Source organism: Anomalospiza imberbis, chromosome 8 (genome assembly GCF_031753505.1).
Source record: "Anomalospiza imberbis isolate Cuckoo-Finch-1a 21T00152 chromosome 8, ASM3175350v1, whole genome shotgun sequence".
NCBI classification, from domain to species: domain Eukaryota; kingdom Metazoa; phylum Chordata; class Aves; order Passeriformes; family Viduidae; genus Anomalospiza; species Anomalospiza imberbis.
Window position 1 is genome coordinate 1,744,706 of NC_089688.1, and position 17,429 is coordinate 1,762,134.

At 48.3% G+C, this 17,429-nt stretch overlaps 1 protein-coding gene across 2 annotated transcripts in view; it reads left to right on the plus strand.

Annotated features, from left to right (window-relative positions):
- Positions 1-16,985, plus strand: part of HK1 (hexokinase 1) — a 44,349-nt gene extending 27,364 nt beyond the window's left edge. For both annotated transcript variants that reach the window (XM_068196917.1, XM_068196916.1), the window contains 13 exons: positions 1,093-1,192; positions 1,284-1,467; positions 1,670-1,825; positions 3,374-3,607; positions 5,395-5,699; positions 6,214-6,362; positions 6,462-6,581; positions 7,408-7,503; positions 8,207-8,306; positions 10,200-10,383; positions 12,133-12,288; positions 12,936-13,169; positions 13,859-16,985. In XM_068196917.1, coding sequence (XP_068053018.1) covers positions 1,093-1,192; positions 1,284-1,467; positions 1,670-1,825; positions 3,374-3,607; positions 5,395-5,699; positions 6,214-6,362; positions 6,462-6,581; positions 7,408-7,503; positions 8,207-8,306; positions 10,200-10,383; positions 12,133-12,288; positions 12,936-13,169; positions 13,859-14,003 — 2,163 coding nt within the window. In that variant the 3' untranslated portion in view covers positions 14,004-16,985. The remainder of the gene's footprint in view (positions 1-1,092; positions 1,193-1,283; positions 1,468-1,669; positions 1,826-3,373; positions 3,608-5,394; positions 5,700-6,213; positions 6,363-6,461; positions 6,582-7,407; positions 7,504-8,206; positions 8,307-10,199; positions 10,384-12,132; positions 12,289-12,935; positions 13,170-13,858) is intronic.
- Positions 16,986-17,429: the final 444 nt, after the last annotated feature.

Below are 17,429 nucleotides of genomic sequence, written 5' to 3' on the forward strand. Positions count from 1 at the left end.
TACTGTAGTCAGTTACTATCATTAGACTTGGCAGAATCACACACTGAAGAACTTGGAAAGGAATGACTGCATGTAATTTATTTAATTACGTTATTTTTGTATTAAAATCTTCACTTGAAATAAAACACATTGATGGTTTAAGTAAACCTATAAGAAATATTTTCTCAATTGATGCCTCAAGCAACTGCTTCAAATCATTCCATGAGGTTTCAGTGCAAAGTTCCTTCTCCCTCGTGTATGGACCTTTTCTTTCCTGCCTGTGTGCTTATGTGAGAGCAGGCCTGTGCTCTCTGGAGTGATCCTAGTGCTGTTTTATTGCTTGCATTAGTCTGCTCTCACTGCCTTCTTGGGTACGTGGGCTGGGGAACTGGCAGACAGAACAGGGAATATTTTAAAAGATGAGCTGTGGTATTCAGACAGATTGTTTGTCTCCTTCTCCCTGTGAAACTCTTTGCTGCAAGCAAACCGGTGAGGAACAGGAGCAGCATTTTCCAGAGGAACCCTGTGGCCCAAGCTGTTGGAATTCGAAATGTACGGAATTCTCAGAACTTTGAGCCTATCAGCCAAAGTTTAGAATTAAACACAGGATTTAATCTGAGACCTTGGAAAAGGCTTCCAAACTAAGGTGCTAGAAGTGAGAACGTGGATTTATAGTTTGAAGCAGAAACGCGATAAGTGGAGGAAAGTTTAGAGTTTTAGAGTTTAAGATATAAAAATAAAAGTAGTTACAAGGGTAAACAAGAAGTTTAGAATGCAGTACTGTAGGTTTGTGTGTCATAATATGACTAAGAAAGCTTACACTGTAGCATGAATCCCTAAGACAAAATATTTAAGGATTGAGTCAGAAACGTGTCAGAAACACCTTGTTAGCAGTGTTTTGTTAGTCAATAAATCCTTAAAAGGCCTTGTAACTAGAGATCTTGTGACCTTCTGAGCCATGAAGCAAAGATGTGAGTCGAATTCACCCTTCCTGCCTGTGGAGAAGATAAAAAAATAAACCTCATCACCAAAACCAACTCAGAGGTCCCGTCTCTAACTCATTCAAAACCCCTTCCAAAATCCCCCACCAAGTAATGACCTGTTGCTCCCCAGGACTACGATGCAGATATCATGGCTGTGGTGAACGACACCGTGGGGACCATGATGACCTGTGGCTTTGACGACCAGCGCTGCGAAGTCGGCTTGATCATCGGTAACGCTCCCTGCGGCTGCGGCGGGCGCGGGGCTGCTCTGCCTCTGCCTGCCCGGCCTGGTCAGCACCTCCTGCTCTCCTTTCCCCCCAGGCACGGGCACCAACGCCTGCTACATGGAGGAGATGAGGCACATCGACCTGGTGGAGGGGGACGAGGGCAGGATGTGCATTAACACGGAGTGGGGGGCTTTCGGAGACGACGGCTCTCTGGAAGACATCAGGACGGAGTTCGATCGAGAGATTGACCGTGGATCCCTTAATCCTGGCAAGCAGCTGTGAGTGACTTGTGGACATTTGTTCTGTTGTTCTCTGTTCTGTGCCCCATTTCCCTATTGCATTAGGAATTCTGCAGTTCAGTAAGGCTTTGCCTGTGGTCAGGCAAACCTCTGGCTGGGCCAGGCCTTACGGTGGCACAGCTGGGCTCTGCTTCCCAGTGCTGCCCATGGATTCGTGGGTGACTGCTGTCCTCTCCTGCAGGTTTGAGAAGATGGTCAGTGGGCTGTACATGGGGGAGCTGGTAAGGCTCATTCTGGTGAAGATGGCCAAGGAGGGGCTGCTCTTTGAGGGGAGAATCACCCCTGAGCTTCTCACCAAAGGGAAGTTTGAGACAAAGCATGTTTCTGCCATTGAAAAGTGAGTAATCTATCCCTTTTCACTCCTTGGGCTTCACAGTGACTCTGAATGTTAATTTTCCTGCTCTTTTTGCTTTGTGGGCAAGCGTGCTGCATTGGGGGTGTCTGCCATTCTCTACTGCCTGCGCAGAGCTGGCATGTGGGGACCCCCAGCAGACTGTGCCCTCCTCCCCAAGATTTCTCCCTTCTTCTGTGTTGGGAGGAACTATAAAATCTGCCAGTCCATGCAGCTTTCAGGGTATGAGCTGCAGTACCTCTCCCTGCTCACAGAGTTGCTACCCTGCAGCTAAACATGGGAGTGAGTTGGCTTAGTGCCTCCTAGCAAATGCTTGTGTTGCTCCTTGCTGTATCCCTGGGATTGCTGGGCAGAAGGAAAACAAGTGCAACAAGGCAGAGCATTCAGTCTCGTAGGCAGTGCTGGGTGCTGCACAGTGACCTCTGAGCTATGTGCCAGTTGGTTTCTTAGGGTGGCATCACCCCTTTGGTCAGTACTCACAGGCTCTTCCCCCCTGTGTTTTTAAAATTCACGTCACTGGGATAGTTTGTACCATAGAGTCATTGGGCTGGATTTTCTTTTTGAAATGGTGAGTATGACGCCAAGGGAACAGCCAGTAACTTCTATAACGCCTGTTCCTCCTGCCACAGTTTACTCCTGTCCCTGCAGACCATGTTATCTGAACAGCTTTTCATTAAATGTGTGTGTTCATTACCATAGAAGTCTGTGTTGTGGACCAAGGTAGTGTTGAATAGCAATGAGAAAAATGCAATTACTGAGAAATTCAGTTATTAAGAGGAAAAATTTGCCCTGAAATCCCACCTTACTTCCTGAAGAGACACTGGTTATAAGTAGGGGACACATGCCTGTGCAGCTTCAGATTTCTAGCTGGTGCTGGCAAGATGCAAGAGTCCTTAAAAAGATGTATGGAGGGCAGTTAGGGATGACAGGATATATGCCCGTTGTATTTTTGTCTGGGAAATGACTGAGCTGGAAAAGGAGAAGTTTTGCCAGAAGATTTGCTTTCAGGCTGGATGCTAATGAGGAAAAAAACAATGCAAGAGGCAGAGATTCAGTGGGGTTGTAAAAGCCTGAAAAGAAACCCGTTAGGATGAAATTGCTTAGGCAACCTTTGCTCAGGGTTTTGTTTTTCACACTGGGCTTAATTTATCAAGACATGCGAGGGAATGAGTGTGGGATTAGGTGTGTGCTCAGGCCTGTGCTGAATTGTGGGGCTGGTGCTTCATGCTCAAGAGAAGCCATTTGCAGTTTAAAGCATCATTCTAATGAAAAAAACATTTTAGTTCCTCCAGGTCCTCCCCACAGTGCGGCTGCTGTAGTACCTGGAATTGTATTGTTTGTAGTTAGCATGTTTGCACCAGGCTTTAATGGAAAGCTTCTCCATCTGTGAATGAATGAATGCATGTCCAGATCTGTAAGAAATGTTCTTTCTAACTTTCCCAAACCCCAGGCAGGCAGGGACACCCACGTTTGGATGTGCCTCAGTCCTGCAGTCCAGTACGTGCCCGCTGAGGAGTCCCCTTTGCTTTGCAGGAGCAAAGAAGGTTTGAACAAAGCCAAAGAAATCCTGACCCGGCTGGGGGTGGAGCCGTCCCACGAGGACTGCATCGCTGTCCAGCACGTCTGCACCATCGTGTCCTTCCGCTCGGCCAACCTGGTGGCCTCCACCCTGGGCGCCATCCTCAACCAGCTGCGCGACAACAAGGGTGTGGGCCGCCTCCGCACCACCGTGGGCGTGGATGGCTCCCTCTACAAGATGCATCCACAGTGAGTGCCTCTGCTCCTGCCACTTGCACTTCACCTGCCACGGGCTCTGGTTTGCCAAGGGGTGAGCGTGTCATCCAGGACATCAGCCAGGCAGGCTGTGAGATGAGGAACCGTGGGCACGGGGGTTTAGGTCTGAGCTGGGGAGCTTGGGGGAAAGGAGAGATGTCTTTTAAGTGAAGAAAAGAACCAAAACCCTGAGTAACTGCATACTGCAATATCAGGAAAAACTGCGGTGGTCTGAGTAGATGCCTTAAGATATCACCAAGAGACCTTTTGGGAGGAGACTTTCTTTGTACAAAATGCTACTTGTGCCCATTGACTGGGCTGTGAGGAGGCCTGCATTAATTCATCTTCACCTCCATTTCCAGTTCAATGCTCATTCCTAGCCCTATTTTTGCCAGTCTTTTTTGAAGGTACACTTGGAAACCAGGGGGGACAAAAATAGTGCTTAAATTTCTGTGGTCTTTAAAAGACTGGCTTTGCCTTGTTTTCCCCTTCTTGAAAGTTACATTTTTAGTGAAACAGCTGTATAGATGTATGTAGAAATCAGAAAATTATGTCTGTGGGGGAACTTCTGAAAGGACAAGTATGCTTAATGTTTGATTTTCAGTTTCCCATTATTTGTTGAAAAAAAAATTTCCTCAGTTAAAGAAAACCCTAGAACTAAAAAGTTTCCAAGAATGTTGTTCTGACTAGATTTTCCAGATTGGGCAAGGTCTGGGGATTGTTAAGATAGTGAACATGGGCAGTTTTGGTTTCTTAACTATTTCCCACACCATCTAAACCAGCGAGTTCAGGAGAGGACCCCAGGAGAGGGAAGCAGAGCAGCATTGCAGCCAGAGAATTTCTCCCATCCAGGATCAGGTTCAGGGGATGAGACTGATGTTCTCCCCTGCTTTTTGCAGGCTTTGCTTAGAAATTAGGGAGGAAGGAGGGAGGAAGAAATTAGAAATTCAGGAGGAAGAAAAAGTGGGGAAGAACTGCTCTTCCCTGGCAGTTTTCCTACTTGGCAAGCTGTAGTTAGTTTGAGCATGGTGAGTTTGCCCACTCCCCTTGCATTGGGTTGGTGTTGGCAGTGCAGATTTTGGGGAGTGGCGGTGCAGATTTTGGTGGGGATGCAGTGCAGATTTTGGGGGGGATGCAGTGCAGATTTGGGGGGGGAAGGGCAGTACAAATTTTGGGAGGGAAGGGCAGTGCAGATTTTGGGGGGATGCAGTGCAGATTTTGGGGTGTAGGCAGTGCAGATTCTGGTGGGGGGATACTGTGCACATTTTGGGAGGGAAGGGCAGTGCAGATTTTTGGGGGGATGTTGTGCAGCTTCTGAGGAGCATGCAGTGCAGATTTTGGGAGAGAAGGGCAGTGCAGATTTATGGGGGGATGCATCGCAGATTTTGGGGCACAGGCAGCACAGCTTTTGGGGGGCATGCAGTGCAGATTTTGTGGAGAATGCAGTGCAGCTTTTGGGGAGGATGCAGTGCAGATTTTGTGGGGAATGCAGTGCAGCTTTTGGGGGGGATGCAGTGCAGGTTTTGGGGGGGATGCAGTGCAGCTTTTGGGGGGGATGCTGCACAGATTTTGTGGGGAACGCAGTGCAGCTTTTGGGGGGGATGCAGTGCAGCTTTTGTGGGGAATGCAGTGCAGGTTTTGGGGGGGGATGCAGTGCAGATTTTGGGGGGGATGCAGTGCAGCTTTTGGGGGGAATGCTGCACAGATTTTGGGGGGGATGCAGCGCAGATTTGGGGACTGGGCAGTGCAGAGGCTGGGCTTGCAGCCTCCCCTCCCCACAGGTATGCCCGGCGCTTGCACAAGACCACGCGGCGCCTGGTGCCCGACTCGGAGGTGCGGTTCCTGCTGTCGGAGAGCGGCAGCGGGAAGGGAGCGGCCATGGTGACGGCCGTGGCGTACCGGCTGTCGGAGCAGCACCGCCTCATCGACGAGACCCTGGCCGAGTTCAAGCTCACCCACGAGCAGCTGCTGCAGGTGAAGAAGAGGATGAGGGCGGAGATGGAAGCGGGGCTCAAGAAGAAGACTCACGACACCGCCAAAGTGAAAATGCTGCCCACCTTCGTCCGCAGCACGCCGGATGGGACAGGTAGAGCAGTGGGGACGCTGGCTTGGTGACAGGGTGCCCAAAACGGGCTCCCAGTGTGGGGTTTGAGGCTGAGCAGATCTGGTGCAACCAAAGAGGGACCTGAGCGGAGCTGTGCAAAGGAGGAGATCTCAGTGCTGGCCCGTGCTGGTTGCTGGCAGCCTGATCCTGTGTGCTTGCCTCAGGGTGCAAACAAAGTCATGGCTTGATGGGGGGAAACCACAGCTGGGATCATAAACCCAAACCCACAGGAAGCCTGCTCACGTTACTTGAGTACTTTGCATTTCAGGGTGGCTGGCCAAATTTCAGCTCTCTCTCAGGGAGCAGTTGTGTGGGTCCTTTTTCCCTTGTTGATTTAAAGGAAAACAAAGCAATCAGAGCAGCATCTGAAGTCCTCCTTTGATGAAGATCTTCCCAACTGAGTTTTTATGAGATTTTCTATCAAAATAGTTTGAGAGAAACATTTCTTCAGATTTTACTTATGGTTCTTCAAGTGTACACACATGTTCTTTTACAGAGAATGGAGACTTTCTGGCACTTGACCTTGGAGGGACAAATTTTAGAGTTTTGCTGGTGAAAATCCGCAGTGGTAAAAGGAGAACAGTTGAGATGCACAACAAGATCTATGCCATTCCCATAGAGGTGATGCAGGGAACAGGAGAAGAGGTATTTGTGTTTCTCTTTGGCTGCACTGTGCTTTTTAAATAACTCCTTAAGAGCACATAACATGTACAATTTCTAATATTATGACTTTTCTCTTCAAAGCTGTTTGATCACATTGTTACCTGCATTTCTGACTTCCTGGATTATATGGGGATAAAAGGAGCACGTCTTCCTCTTGGCTTCACCTTTTCCTTCCCTTGCAAGCAGACCAGTCTGGATGCTGTAAGTTCCTTAGTGTATCTTGAATCTGCTTCTGTGCTTATGCCAGACCTGGTTTCTCTGCCTTCATGACATCCACATGACACTTACAGGAAGGTCACACAAGGGGAAAGTTCGTGTGCTGACCCTGACCAGTACAGCTGCTCCTATAAATAGTTCCTTTAAGGGTAGTAATGCAAATGCTGCCCTTGGCTGTGACAGATAAGAGCGTTTAAATTTTCCATGGTGGTCATATCCCTTTTATAAGGCATTATGTTTTTTCCAACTGTGCAAACCTGCTGGTCTGTGACACTTCCCTGGTTTTGCAAGCAGTAAGCAAAAGTCTATCCCTGCTGCCAGTGCCTATTCCCAGATGATCTTGTCTCACTGGATGGAGTGGTTGGACCAGAGTCAGTGGGCTGTGTCACCCTAAGGGTGACAGTGTGGCCTGCAGCACATCCCTGACAAATGGACTTGTGTTATTTGCACTTAAATGTTTAATTTCTTCACTGCCACATACTTACACCAACCTCTGCAGGTGTTAATATTTTCCTGTGTACTTAGCTGGGTTTTTTTTTAAAGGACATATTTTCTATAACACCTTTTTGGGGTTTTTGAGTTCGTTGTTCCTATCACTTTTTTATTTTTTTTTTAAGTTTGTTGCATTGCTCTGGAAATTTAGAGCTCAATCACAATTACTTGTTTTAGATACAAATTTGACATACTGAGGAGATATTCCTTTTCACAGAAAGTCTTCTGTAAAACATCACACTAAAGTATTTGAGATGTTAAGTGTACAGAATAACATCCGAGTCCCAGCCACTTGATAACCTCTTTTCTTGCTTTATAGGGTATCCTTCTCAATTGGACAAAAGGCTTCAAGGCTACAGACTGTGAGGGAGAAGATGTGGTATATTTACTTAGAGAAGGAATTAAAAGAAGAGAGGTGATTTTTCTTTTTTTTTTCTTTCATTCTACTCGTCTCCAGACCTGACAGACCTTGTGGGTCAGGCTGGCTCCCTCTCACAGCATCTGTGTGCCTTGTAGACAAAGGCTGTGCCTCCTGTCTTGCACAGAAGATTGATTTCCCCAGAGGCTTTCCAGAACCTCCAAGGCTTCTTTCAAACTCTGTGGCAATTTCCACATGCATGGAGAAGGCAGGAGTTTTCAAAGTGGTGACTGTAGGAATGCACCTTGGTGCACCCTAAAGGACAGTTTTCTCCTCCTCTTCTTGATCTTAAAAAATCCTCAACTAGTTTGGCCAAAACTTTCTAGGAAGGGAAGAAAAATAGCATGAGAAAGGTGTTAATTTTGCACAGTTATTGTCAGCCAATGAAAAGGAAGTCTTAAAACCTTTGTTACTGGAATTGCTACACAATTGCTGTGGTACTGATGTTTATACTATGTGTCTGTGTAAAAGATATGTGCTTAAACATACTTAAGCCAGGGATAAACTCCTTCTGAAGGCAGTCTGTCACAGGTAGAGCACATACCTTTGCTGCCTGCTGGTAGATTAGGTTCCTGTTTTGGCATGTGTGAAATCGGGCTGGTGTTTCCAGTTGTTTCCAGTGTGTTTCTGCATCATCCCCTTTGGTGGGAGGGACTGCCCCTAGCCCAGAGTTCTCACTGCTGTTTTCTCTCTCCCAAAGGAATTTGACTTGGATGTGGTGGCTGTGGTGAATGACACAGTGGGCACAATGATGACTTGTGCTTATGAAGATCCAAACTGTGAAATTGGGCTCATTGTGGGTACGTGTTAGAGCTGCTTTTTATTAAACAGCACATCCACACATCCGTCTGTGTTCTCATGGAGGCATCCCTGTGGTCAACTGAAAATAAAGCTAGGATTTGTAGGAGTAAAAGAGAGCAAAATTCAACAGCCAGCTTAGTTCTGTCCACACTCAGTCGAGATAAGCAGAGGCTGTGATGCACAATAAATCCTGCCTGTTTGATCTGGTAAAGGCACGCTGCTTGGGAGGAGAGCAGGTGTGGGCTCAGGGAGCCTCAGTGTCTCCAGTTAGTTTGGCCTGTCAGAGTGTCCCTGCTGGGTGTTCTGGTGGCCCACAGCTTTCCTCAAGCGAGTGGTCTCTCAGAATAAAGCTGCAAATTGCAGCCACAATTCCCAAATGGTGGAGAGCTGTGAGAGACTGAGCACTGACACACAGCTCCCTTCCCAGCAGTGAGACAGCTGAAGTGATTCCACAGCGACTGCTGATGCCTTTGCAAATGCCGTGCCTGGGGAGCCGGAGTCACGGGGCAGTGTGAGTTCCCAGAGCTCTCCAGAGAAATGAGTTTTCCGTGGCAGGGAAGGAGACAAGGCACCTGCAAGCTTTAGGAATGCTCTCAGTTGCGAGGTGGCTTGTAGGAAAATAAAAGGCCGCCAGTTTCTCCTGCAGACAGCTGGAAAACGTCCAGGATGAGTCAGCACAGTGCAGCGTGGGTAGGAAGCTGTGCCTGCGCAGCTCCATCGTGGCATGTTTTCAGGAACCAGAGTTCCCTCCAGGAAGGACAGCGTGTCCTTGGGGTGCTGAGACACCCCCTGGGGACCGTCCCCTGCAGCCCTGCCAGATCTGCTGTGCAGCCGGCGTGTCTGTGTGCAGAGCAGGGTGTCAGAGGTGGCCTGGGCACCTCTGGGATAATGGGAATGAAAGCCCCAGGGCTCTGACAGCTCCCTCTGCCCTGCCTGGCTGACAGCACCTGAGGGAGGTTGGGCACTGGTTGGATTTGGTCTGGTTTGCTCCTGCAAACCTGGCTCTCAGCCTGCAAACCCAGACATTCCCCCTGCCAAACCCTGTGCTAGGGCTCAGCTCTCCTGCATCAGGGGAGAGATCTGGGGGAGGATCTATTTTAGCTCAGACTGTATTGATGTAATTCCCTAAAAACATGGCAAAAGAAAACAGATGTGCTGTAGGATAGCAACTGGTATATAATCTGGGATGCAGGATTAAATGAGAGTTTAAGTAACTTCAAGAGAACTTTTGCCCTGGTAGCAGCTAAAGCTGCCTCTCTTTACTAGTAAAGCTTTCCTCCCTAAAGACCTCTGTGTACATGAGCACTTTGCCACACTTCTTAGGATCCTCTTTGAAGAAATATCAGATATGGCTTCATCTCAACATGGAAGTAACCTTCCTGCTGCAGAAAATAAGCAATTAAAATCAGAAAACACACCAAGCAATCAGCTGGTAAAACCCCTGCTGACTCAGAACTTGCTGAGGTTTTCAGTTCAACATATTTTCCCCTGAATACTGTGGGCTTTATGGAAGGTGGTTCCCAAGTGCAAAATCCAGCTGTCTGCTTCCTGAAGTTTTGGGCTCAGAAGCATGTGAGGTTTTGTGTGCTGAAAGGGCTGCCCTGCTCTTCCTCCCTGCAGCCTGGGACCCTCAGCCCATCTGGCCTGGGTGAGCTTCCTCTCTGAGCCACCCTGAGCAATGAACCACAGGAGTCACGTTCTCCTGCAGTTTAGGGCTGTTGAAGAGTCGGGGTTTGGGGGGTTTTTTGTGGTGTTTCAAACAATGATTCAACTACTTCTTTCAGAGAAGAACAACACTCAAGGTCCCCCAGAAGGTTTGTCAGGGCTGTGGTGCTGGCTTTAGCCTTGTTCTGTTCCAACCAAAGAGTAACCTCAGTGTTTGTTTCTTTCAGGAACGGGCAGCAATGCCTGTTACATGGAGGAGATGAGAAACATAGAGATGGTGGATGGTGAGCAGGGCAGGATGTGTGTGAACACGGAGTGGGGAGCCTTCGGGGACAACGGGTGCCTGGACGACATCAGGACAATATATGACAAAGCAGTGGATGACTTCTCCCTGAATGCTGGCAAGCAGAGGTACTGCAGCAGAAATGTGTGCTGTGCATATAAGCCAGGCTGCATTGAATGCTTTTAAGACAGAACTGGGTTTCTCCCAGTTGAGAAAGGAGAGGTTAAGAGTGGAAAGTTACTGCAGTCCTGCTGTCCTGTGGGATTTCCCCTTTCTGTGCTTTTCCTGGACACTGCTTTTTTGTGACCTAGTTGCTGCCATGGGACTCCACAGCAATGCTTTTGGTGAGGACTTCAAAAGTCTTGAAATTATGAAGAGACCCTTTTTCTCATCCTGTGCTGTATGGAGGGGATAAGATGGCTAGTCCTTCTTTTACTCTGGGTCTCAGGTTAATCTCTTAGCTAAATTCTCTTTGTAGAGGGCTGTGCCTGTGGAAGTCCTGAACTTACACCAGCTGGCATGGTTAAAGCTTGGAGCTGCTCTCTGTAAAGCAGTCAGGAGCTCTCAAGCAGTTGAAGTTATTTCAGACAATTTTCTGGATGGGATAAGTCATGTTAGAGGACCTGCCTTTCTTGCTTCTGGAGTTTGGGCCCCATTTTGGGGTTCAGCTTTTGTTTGGGCAAGTGCTTCCCTGTCGCCTTCAAGAAAAACTTGACAAGGAAGTGTGTACCCAGCACTGATTAAAAACTGGGCTGAGACTGTTGCTTGCTAGGACTACAATCTTTCATCATTTCTTTGCAGCAGTGCTTTGATGCCAGGAGCTTTTAAAAAGATTTTGTGACTAGAGTAAATCTGCCCACAAAAACCTGAGGAATACAGACAAGTTGGCAAGTCCCACGGGAAGCTCTTTAGAAGCTGAGGCTCGAGCAGACCCAGAGGGGCAGACGTGGAGCGAGCCTGATGCAGCAGCAGAGTTGGCATGGAGTAAGCAGCCAAGGGCAGTAGTGGATACTGCCAGGGGAATAATTTATTCCAGAGATAGTCAGGCACTCAGGAGGGAGGACACTTGCTGGGTACAAGCTTGAGAGAGCTCATGGTATTAAATGGACTGCGTGGCCTGCTTCCAGCGGGGTGGCTTGCTGGGCTCTGCTCAGCCCAGGGCACAAATCCTGCTCTAGAGCTTCAGGAGGTGAAATAAAGGATGCATCACTGAATGCCCCTCTCAGGAAATGGAGCTGTTCCGTTCTTGTTGGTAAGGACAACTCACAGACCCCAAAATGCTCCATTCAAACCAGAAGGATGCTGGACAGGAGGGAGAGCAAAACATGGCTGAGACCTCCAAACAGAAAAAGCTCAGTGGCTCCATGCAGCAAAATTGCAGGGAAACCACGAGGTATAGTCACTGCAAATGCAGTGTTTTTAAGGGAGTCCTGTGCTTCAAAACCAACCCTCTGCAAGATAAAGGATGGGAAAAACCATGTCCAGCCTGTTCACAGGACCACTGACCTGCAAGTTGGCAAGCTGGTGGTCAGTTGGGTTGGTTTATGCTCTTCAGTTAATTCAAGCACCTGGTTTCCAGTAGGCAACCAGTTGTCCCAAAACCCCAGGGAGGAACCAAGCTGTCTTGAACCTCTCTCAGCCCCCAACTCTGCACACAGGACCCAAGTTTCCCACTTGCAGTCTTGCCTCAAGCTAGAGAGAGGAAATATCTTCCACCTGCAGACCTCTGTCTAGCACAGGATAAGGAGTGTCCCAGGAGTGATGCTTAGCCCTGGTGCCTGCAGCCCTATATGCATAGGACACCTGGCTGATAACACACCTGTGATGCTGCTTTTGCAAACATGGGCAGGTTCCCTGTGAGTTGTTCTTCCTTGCAGGTATGAGAAGATGATCAGTGGGATGTACCTGGGGGAAATCGTCCGCAATATTTTGATTGACTTCACCAAACGGGGTTTCCTGTTCCGAGGCCAGATTTCAGAGACACTGAAGACCAGACATATCTTTGAAACCAAGTTCCTTTCTCAGATTGAGAGGTAAGAGCACTGCAGGGGAGGCTGCTTAGAGTGGAACAGTGTAGTAGTGTTCGTCTGGTGACACTGCTGGGCGGGAGGGGCAGCTTCTCTGGAGAGACTTTGGGTTTCAGTCTGTGTGTGTGCAGGAGGATTCCTTACAATATCAACTGAATTTTTAGCAATGCTCACTTCTAAACCCTGTCAAGGATTCCCTCACTCTATCATTTTATTTCCTTGTTTGGAAATCAAGCCATTTTCCTGGGCCCCTTGTGTGTTTAGCTGCAGTTGTGGAATTGAATGAGCACTAGCTGAGTGAGCACTGCTTACTGGGTGTTTTTGTGCTTTTATTGCTCGGACTCTGTATTTTAAAGCAATCTCTGAGGCTTCACAGGGGAAAAAAACCCCAAGGTCATCGTTAAAAATATTTTCCTGGAATGCCCCATGGTAAGAAAAGAGGAGAGGCAGTGCAGAGCTGGACTTGGAGCCTCTGTTGCTGCTTGCACCCCTCCCCTGCACTTTGCTGCAGTGCAGGGGTGACTGAATTTGCATTCCCCGGGGTCACTTGTGCTGTCAGGAGAGGCTGCTGCCTGGGGTGGGTGCACCATCAGTGCAGTGGGGTTTATGGCTTGACTGAGGGAAACCTGTAACACCGCGTTCTCCTCCCACAGTGACAGGTTAGCCTTGCTGCAGGTGCGAACCATCCTCCAGCAGCTGGGGCTCAACAGCACCTGTGACGACAGCATCATTGTCAAGACAGTCTGCGGGGCGGTGTCGAGGCGAGCAGCTCAGCTGTGTGGCGCTGGAATGGCTGCCATTGTAGATAAAATTAGGGAGAACAGAGGGTTAGAGCGCCTGGAGATAACGGTTGGTGTGGATGGCACTCTCTACAAACTCCACCCACAGTGAGTGTTTGCCTTCTCAGCATTTGTTCGTGCCTTGCGTGTTCGTCCTTCCTCTTGGTGCTCCCAACTGGACTCTCTCACTTGCTGGGATAAGAGCCGGGGAAGAAAAAGTTTTAATTAGGGGGCTTGGGGCTTTCTGAAGGGCAATGAGAGGATCAAGAATGACTTGTGAAAGATTCTTGGGGTGTTGACAAACCGAAGGGGACGCAGCTTGCTGAGTCAGTTGGAAGCTGTGTAGCAAGGGAAGGATCTCTTGGCTCTGGGCAGGCAATGACAGAGCAGTGCTGAAATGCCTGGTGCCTTTTTGGAGGATGTTTCTGTTCAGTGTCCAGCAGAGAAGAGCTGCTGCAGAACAATGCAGGTGAGGGCAGGAGTCTAAAAGAGCTGGGGGCAGGAGGAGAGAACTAGTGCCCACCTCTAGTGTGCATGGAGGGAGATGGGTGGGAAGGAGGGGACTTATGTGGCCTGTTCTTTTCCCTTTGCTGTGAATTCCTGATCCCAGTTAACCTCTCACAGACAGGCGGTGCTTTTTTCCTTTAACGCCTACTGCTCCCAGGCTTGAAATCCACCCTGGTTTCCAACATTTTACTTCTCAGCCTGATGAAAGGGAACGCGGTGCAAATGCCCGTGGCAGTGCTCCACAGTTGCTGCAGGACCTTCCTCACGCACTGCCCTGTTTCCTTTCACAGCTTCTCGAGGATCATGCACCAAACAGTCAAAGATCTGGCACCCAACTGCGACGTGACCTTCCTGCTGTCGGAGGACGGCAGCGGGAAAGGGGCAGCGCTCATCACAGCGGTGGGATGCAGGCTTCGTGAGGCTGAGCAGAACTGAACTCCACAATCCTGGCCTCAATTCTGTCTTGTGTTTCTCATAAAGCAGCGACTGCGTAGTCAGAACTGGTAAAAAACTCAGAATTCACTGCTTTATCAGGGGAAAAAAATTACAACTAATGACATAAAAAAATAGGATACAAGATAGAATGTTTGCTCTTAATAATATCTCCTGTTTCTGGACCCCAATCTGCATGTTTCTTACTCACCTTGTTGGTACCTTCCCCATCTGTAGGTCATGGAAAAAAAAACCAGTCTATAATTTCTGCAGCTGTCAAAAATCAGTTGTTGTCCGAGACGAAATTGCCCCCAAGTGATGTTGAGAGCTCCCGTTGCATCGTACCAAACGTGTTCTTTGCAGCATCCCCGTTAAGCACACTGCCAGCCCGCTGACCACCACACCTGGGTGTTGATGCTTTTCAGTGAAGGGGAAGCAACAGCTCCCTCCTGCATTATCTACCTGCTGTTGTTTTGTCTCCAGCGGTTGTGAAAACATTTTGGTGTGTCAGCACTGTGCACGCACGTAACTCTGTAGTGGGACTTGACACCGCGACTTACTCGCTTTCTTGATGCCTCTTGTCATGGTGAAAGTAAAGATCCTTGTCCCACAGATCTGGTTCCACTGGTATTCCCCATTGCTTCTGTGAGTAGTGTTGTATTACTGGGTGAAATCCATCTTGTTTCGGTGAGAAATCCCTAAAGAGTAAAGCCGAGTGGCTGGTGACTGGGGTAATCCAAATCTCCAGACCTGCGAAATCTCTGCTCCCTACACGGCTGTGCTGTATCCTTCTGTCGAAGGGTTCTTATGGAAAACAGTTCCTGTCTCTTCTCTTTAGTCTAGGTCAGGGCACTGCAGCTGCCCTTCCACCAAGCCTGCAGTTCAGCCCCGTCCCCTGGATGCGCCTACTTCCGTCTCTCGCCTTAAATGGGTATTTGCTTCCACACAGAGCTTTAATCTTTAATGCTGTCCAGCAGTCACTCAGAACACAAACACTCAGCCAGAGTTAGTGCACAGAAAGGAAGAGGAAGGTTGCCTTTTGATCTTGCCTTTGAGGACCCAGGTGCATAAACAAGCCAAAAAGCCAAAATTGGGTGCAGCTTATTCCAAGGATGAAGGCAACAGCAGATCATCTACACGTGGTGTACCCTGTCCTCTGTCCAGTCGATGCCATTATCATATTTGCATACCAGTTGCATCACTTAAACTGAGAAGCAGTTAGGAAGGTACATGTCGAGTAACATTTGTAAGTCACTTTCTGCAAAGAGGGAGACCACACAGTAGTCCTTAATTCCCACTCTTCTACCAAAAATGAATCTGAGATGTCCGCATGGTTTTCCCTGCTGCCTTTTCCTGCAGAAAGTAGATGGAAATTTGCAGGCTACTCTTCTCTCTTCTTGTTCCACTCCCTAAGATTTGGATTGCCCTACCTATCGATAACATTTCAATATGCATTATGGTGCACTGTGAGTGAATGTTGTAAAGTAACCTGTAAGTCACAAACAGTCATTGCAGCTTTAAGTGTGTGTCTACCTGAAAAATTGCATGCCTAACTGGTTTTGCAAAGGTAGAGGGTCTTTTTACTTTACACACTAGTAGCTCCGGTACTAGTGTTACGTGATACTTGTGAAAATATTAAACTTTTTTGATGTGTGTTAACTGGTGTTTAGTGGTTCTTTCTGGAAGAGGTGCTGTTGGCTGGTGGCTTAGTGCTTTGGGAAGACCTATTGTGTAGGGAGAGCTGCAGCCTAATCCCAGTGGTGCCTGTGTTTTGTGTGTGTGTTTTTATTCCCGGGCATTCGGGGTCAGATTCACACAGGTCCCCGTGCCTCGTGTTTCCTAATGTAGTTCAGCAGAGGCACAGCGCTGACAGCGCCCAAATCTTAGGGGCTGTGTGGCTTGTCTGGGTGCCCCTCGTGCCCTGTCTTGTGCAGGGGGATCTGTGGTGCAGGAAGACCTCGGGGTGCTGCACCAAGGGCAGCGTGGTTTCGTTAGGGTTGTGATGGATACGGCGTGTCCGTGAGCTCCCCGTGTGCGTAGGGTGAACGTCGGCACAATCCCGGTGTCAGGTGCTCCTACACCACTGGCTGGCACAGCCTGTGTTGGAGCTGTGGTAGATGAAAGCCCCTTTTGCGGACGCTAAAGCTGTGCTTCTCCAATAACACGTTTTGTGTTACAGCTTGAATAGTCTCTGACAGCCTTGATGTGCAGCTATGACCCCAAACAGGAGACAGAAGAAGGTGAGAAACTTTTTGGGCACAGGGGACACGTTGCATTTGAATTGCTTGAAGGTTTGCAAATCCTGTGCCTGCCGTTGGGCAGTGCTGTAGGGGTGGTGTGAGCCGTGCCCGGGGACCTGGGTTTGGAGCTCTTCAGCACCTGAGGGCCAGGCTCAGTGCAGGATAGAGGGTGAAGGAGAAGTGGAAGTTAAACTTGGTCTCAGGGTGACTGTGGATTTTGGAGATGCTGGCATAGGTCGTTTTGTTTATTGGATCCAGCTCATAACAAATAGGGAGTGAGTTTGTGTTTCTAACTTTTCCTACCGTGGACCATAGTTGATGTACTTGGTAAGACACAGCAGTTCTTTTCCAAAGGGAGACATGGTGGGATTTCCATTTCCAGACTACTTCTTACCCCTAGGAAACTGTTCCAAGTGAATCACAAGCTATAACTGTCTGAAGAAATGTCTCCAGTGTTACCCAAGCAATGACTGAGATGTCTTTCTTAAAGCTTTTAGGCTTGGTGAATATAATCACAGTCCTCTTAACTGTTAAGCTGTAATTACTGCAATATGAACACAAAAATCTTATATTTCCTGGGGAAAAGACCATTTGCATACCACTGTTGTAATGTCATCTGCTCCTTACTCCTCTGGGGTTCTCTCAGAAGCCTTTTGAATGGGTTTTAAAACAAGCAGACCTTGTTTTGTTTTGTTTTCTTAAGAAAATAGCAGAAGGCAAAATAAAGTGTTTCTGAACTTCTGAACTCCGCTCTGTGCTTTTTGTTTGTTCCTTTGCCATAAAAATTAGATTCTTCTAGTGTTTTTCTTTACTGACTGCAGGGACTGCTTTGCGACTTAGAGCACAAGTGAACATGCAGGGGAGGGACTTACTGCTGACCTGGATGTCTTTACTGCTGTGTGGTATTTAATCCTGTCTATATTTATTAATGGAGAATTGCATGTACCTACCATAGTGTTCCTGTTGCCTCATGTGTCACAGGAATAACGTAGCCTGCCTTGGGCTGCCGTCGTGTAACAAGGGCTTGGAGCATCTCTGCTTCCTTAACTGTTGCTGTTTCTATGGGATAAAACCTCAGGATCTGCGCTGTGAGTCTGCCAGGGCACGGAGAATTCCTTTTGCAACGTGAAGAAATCATCCTCTGCTCCCAACAAGAGAAGGAGATGCCTCGAGCTGTCAGAAAACGTCA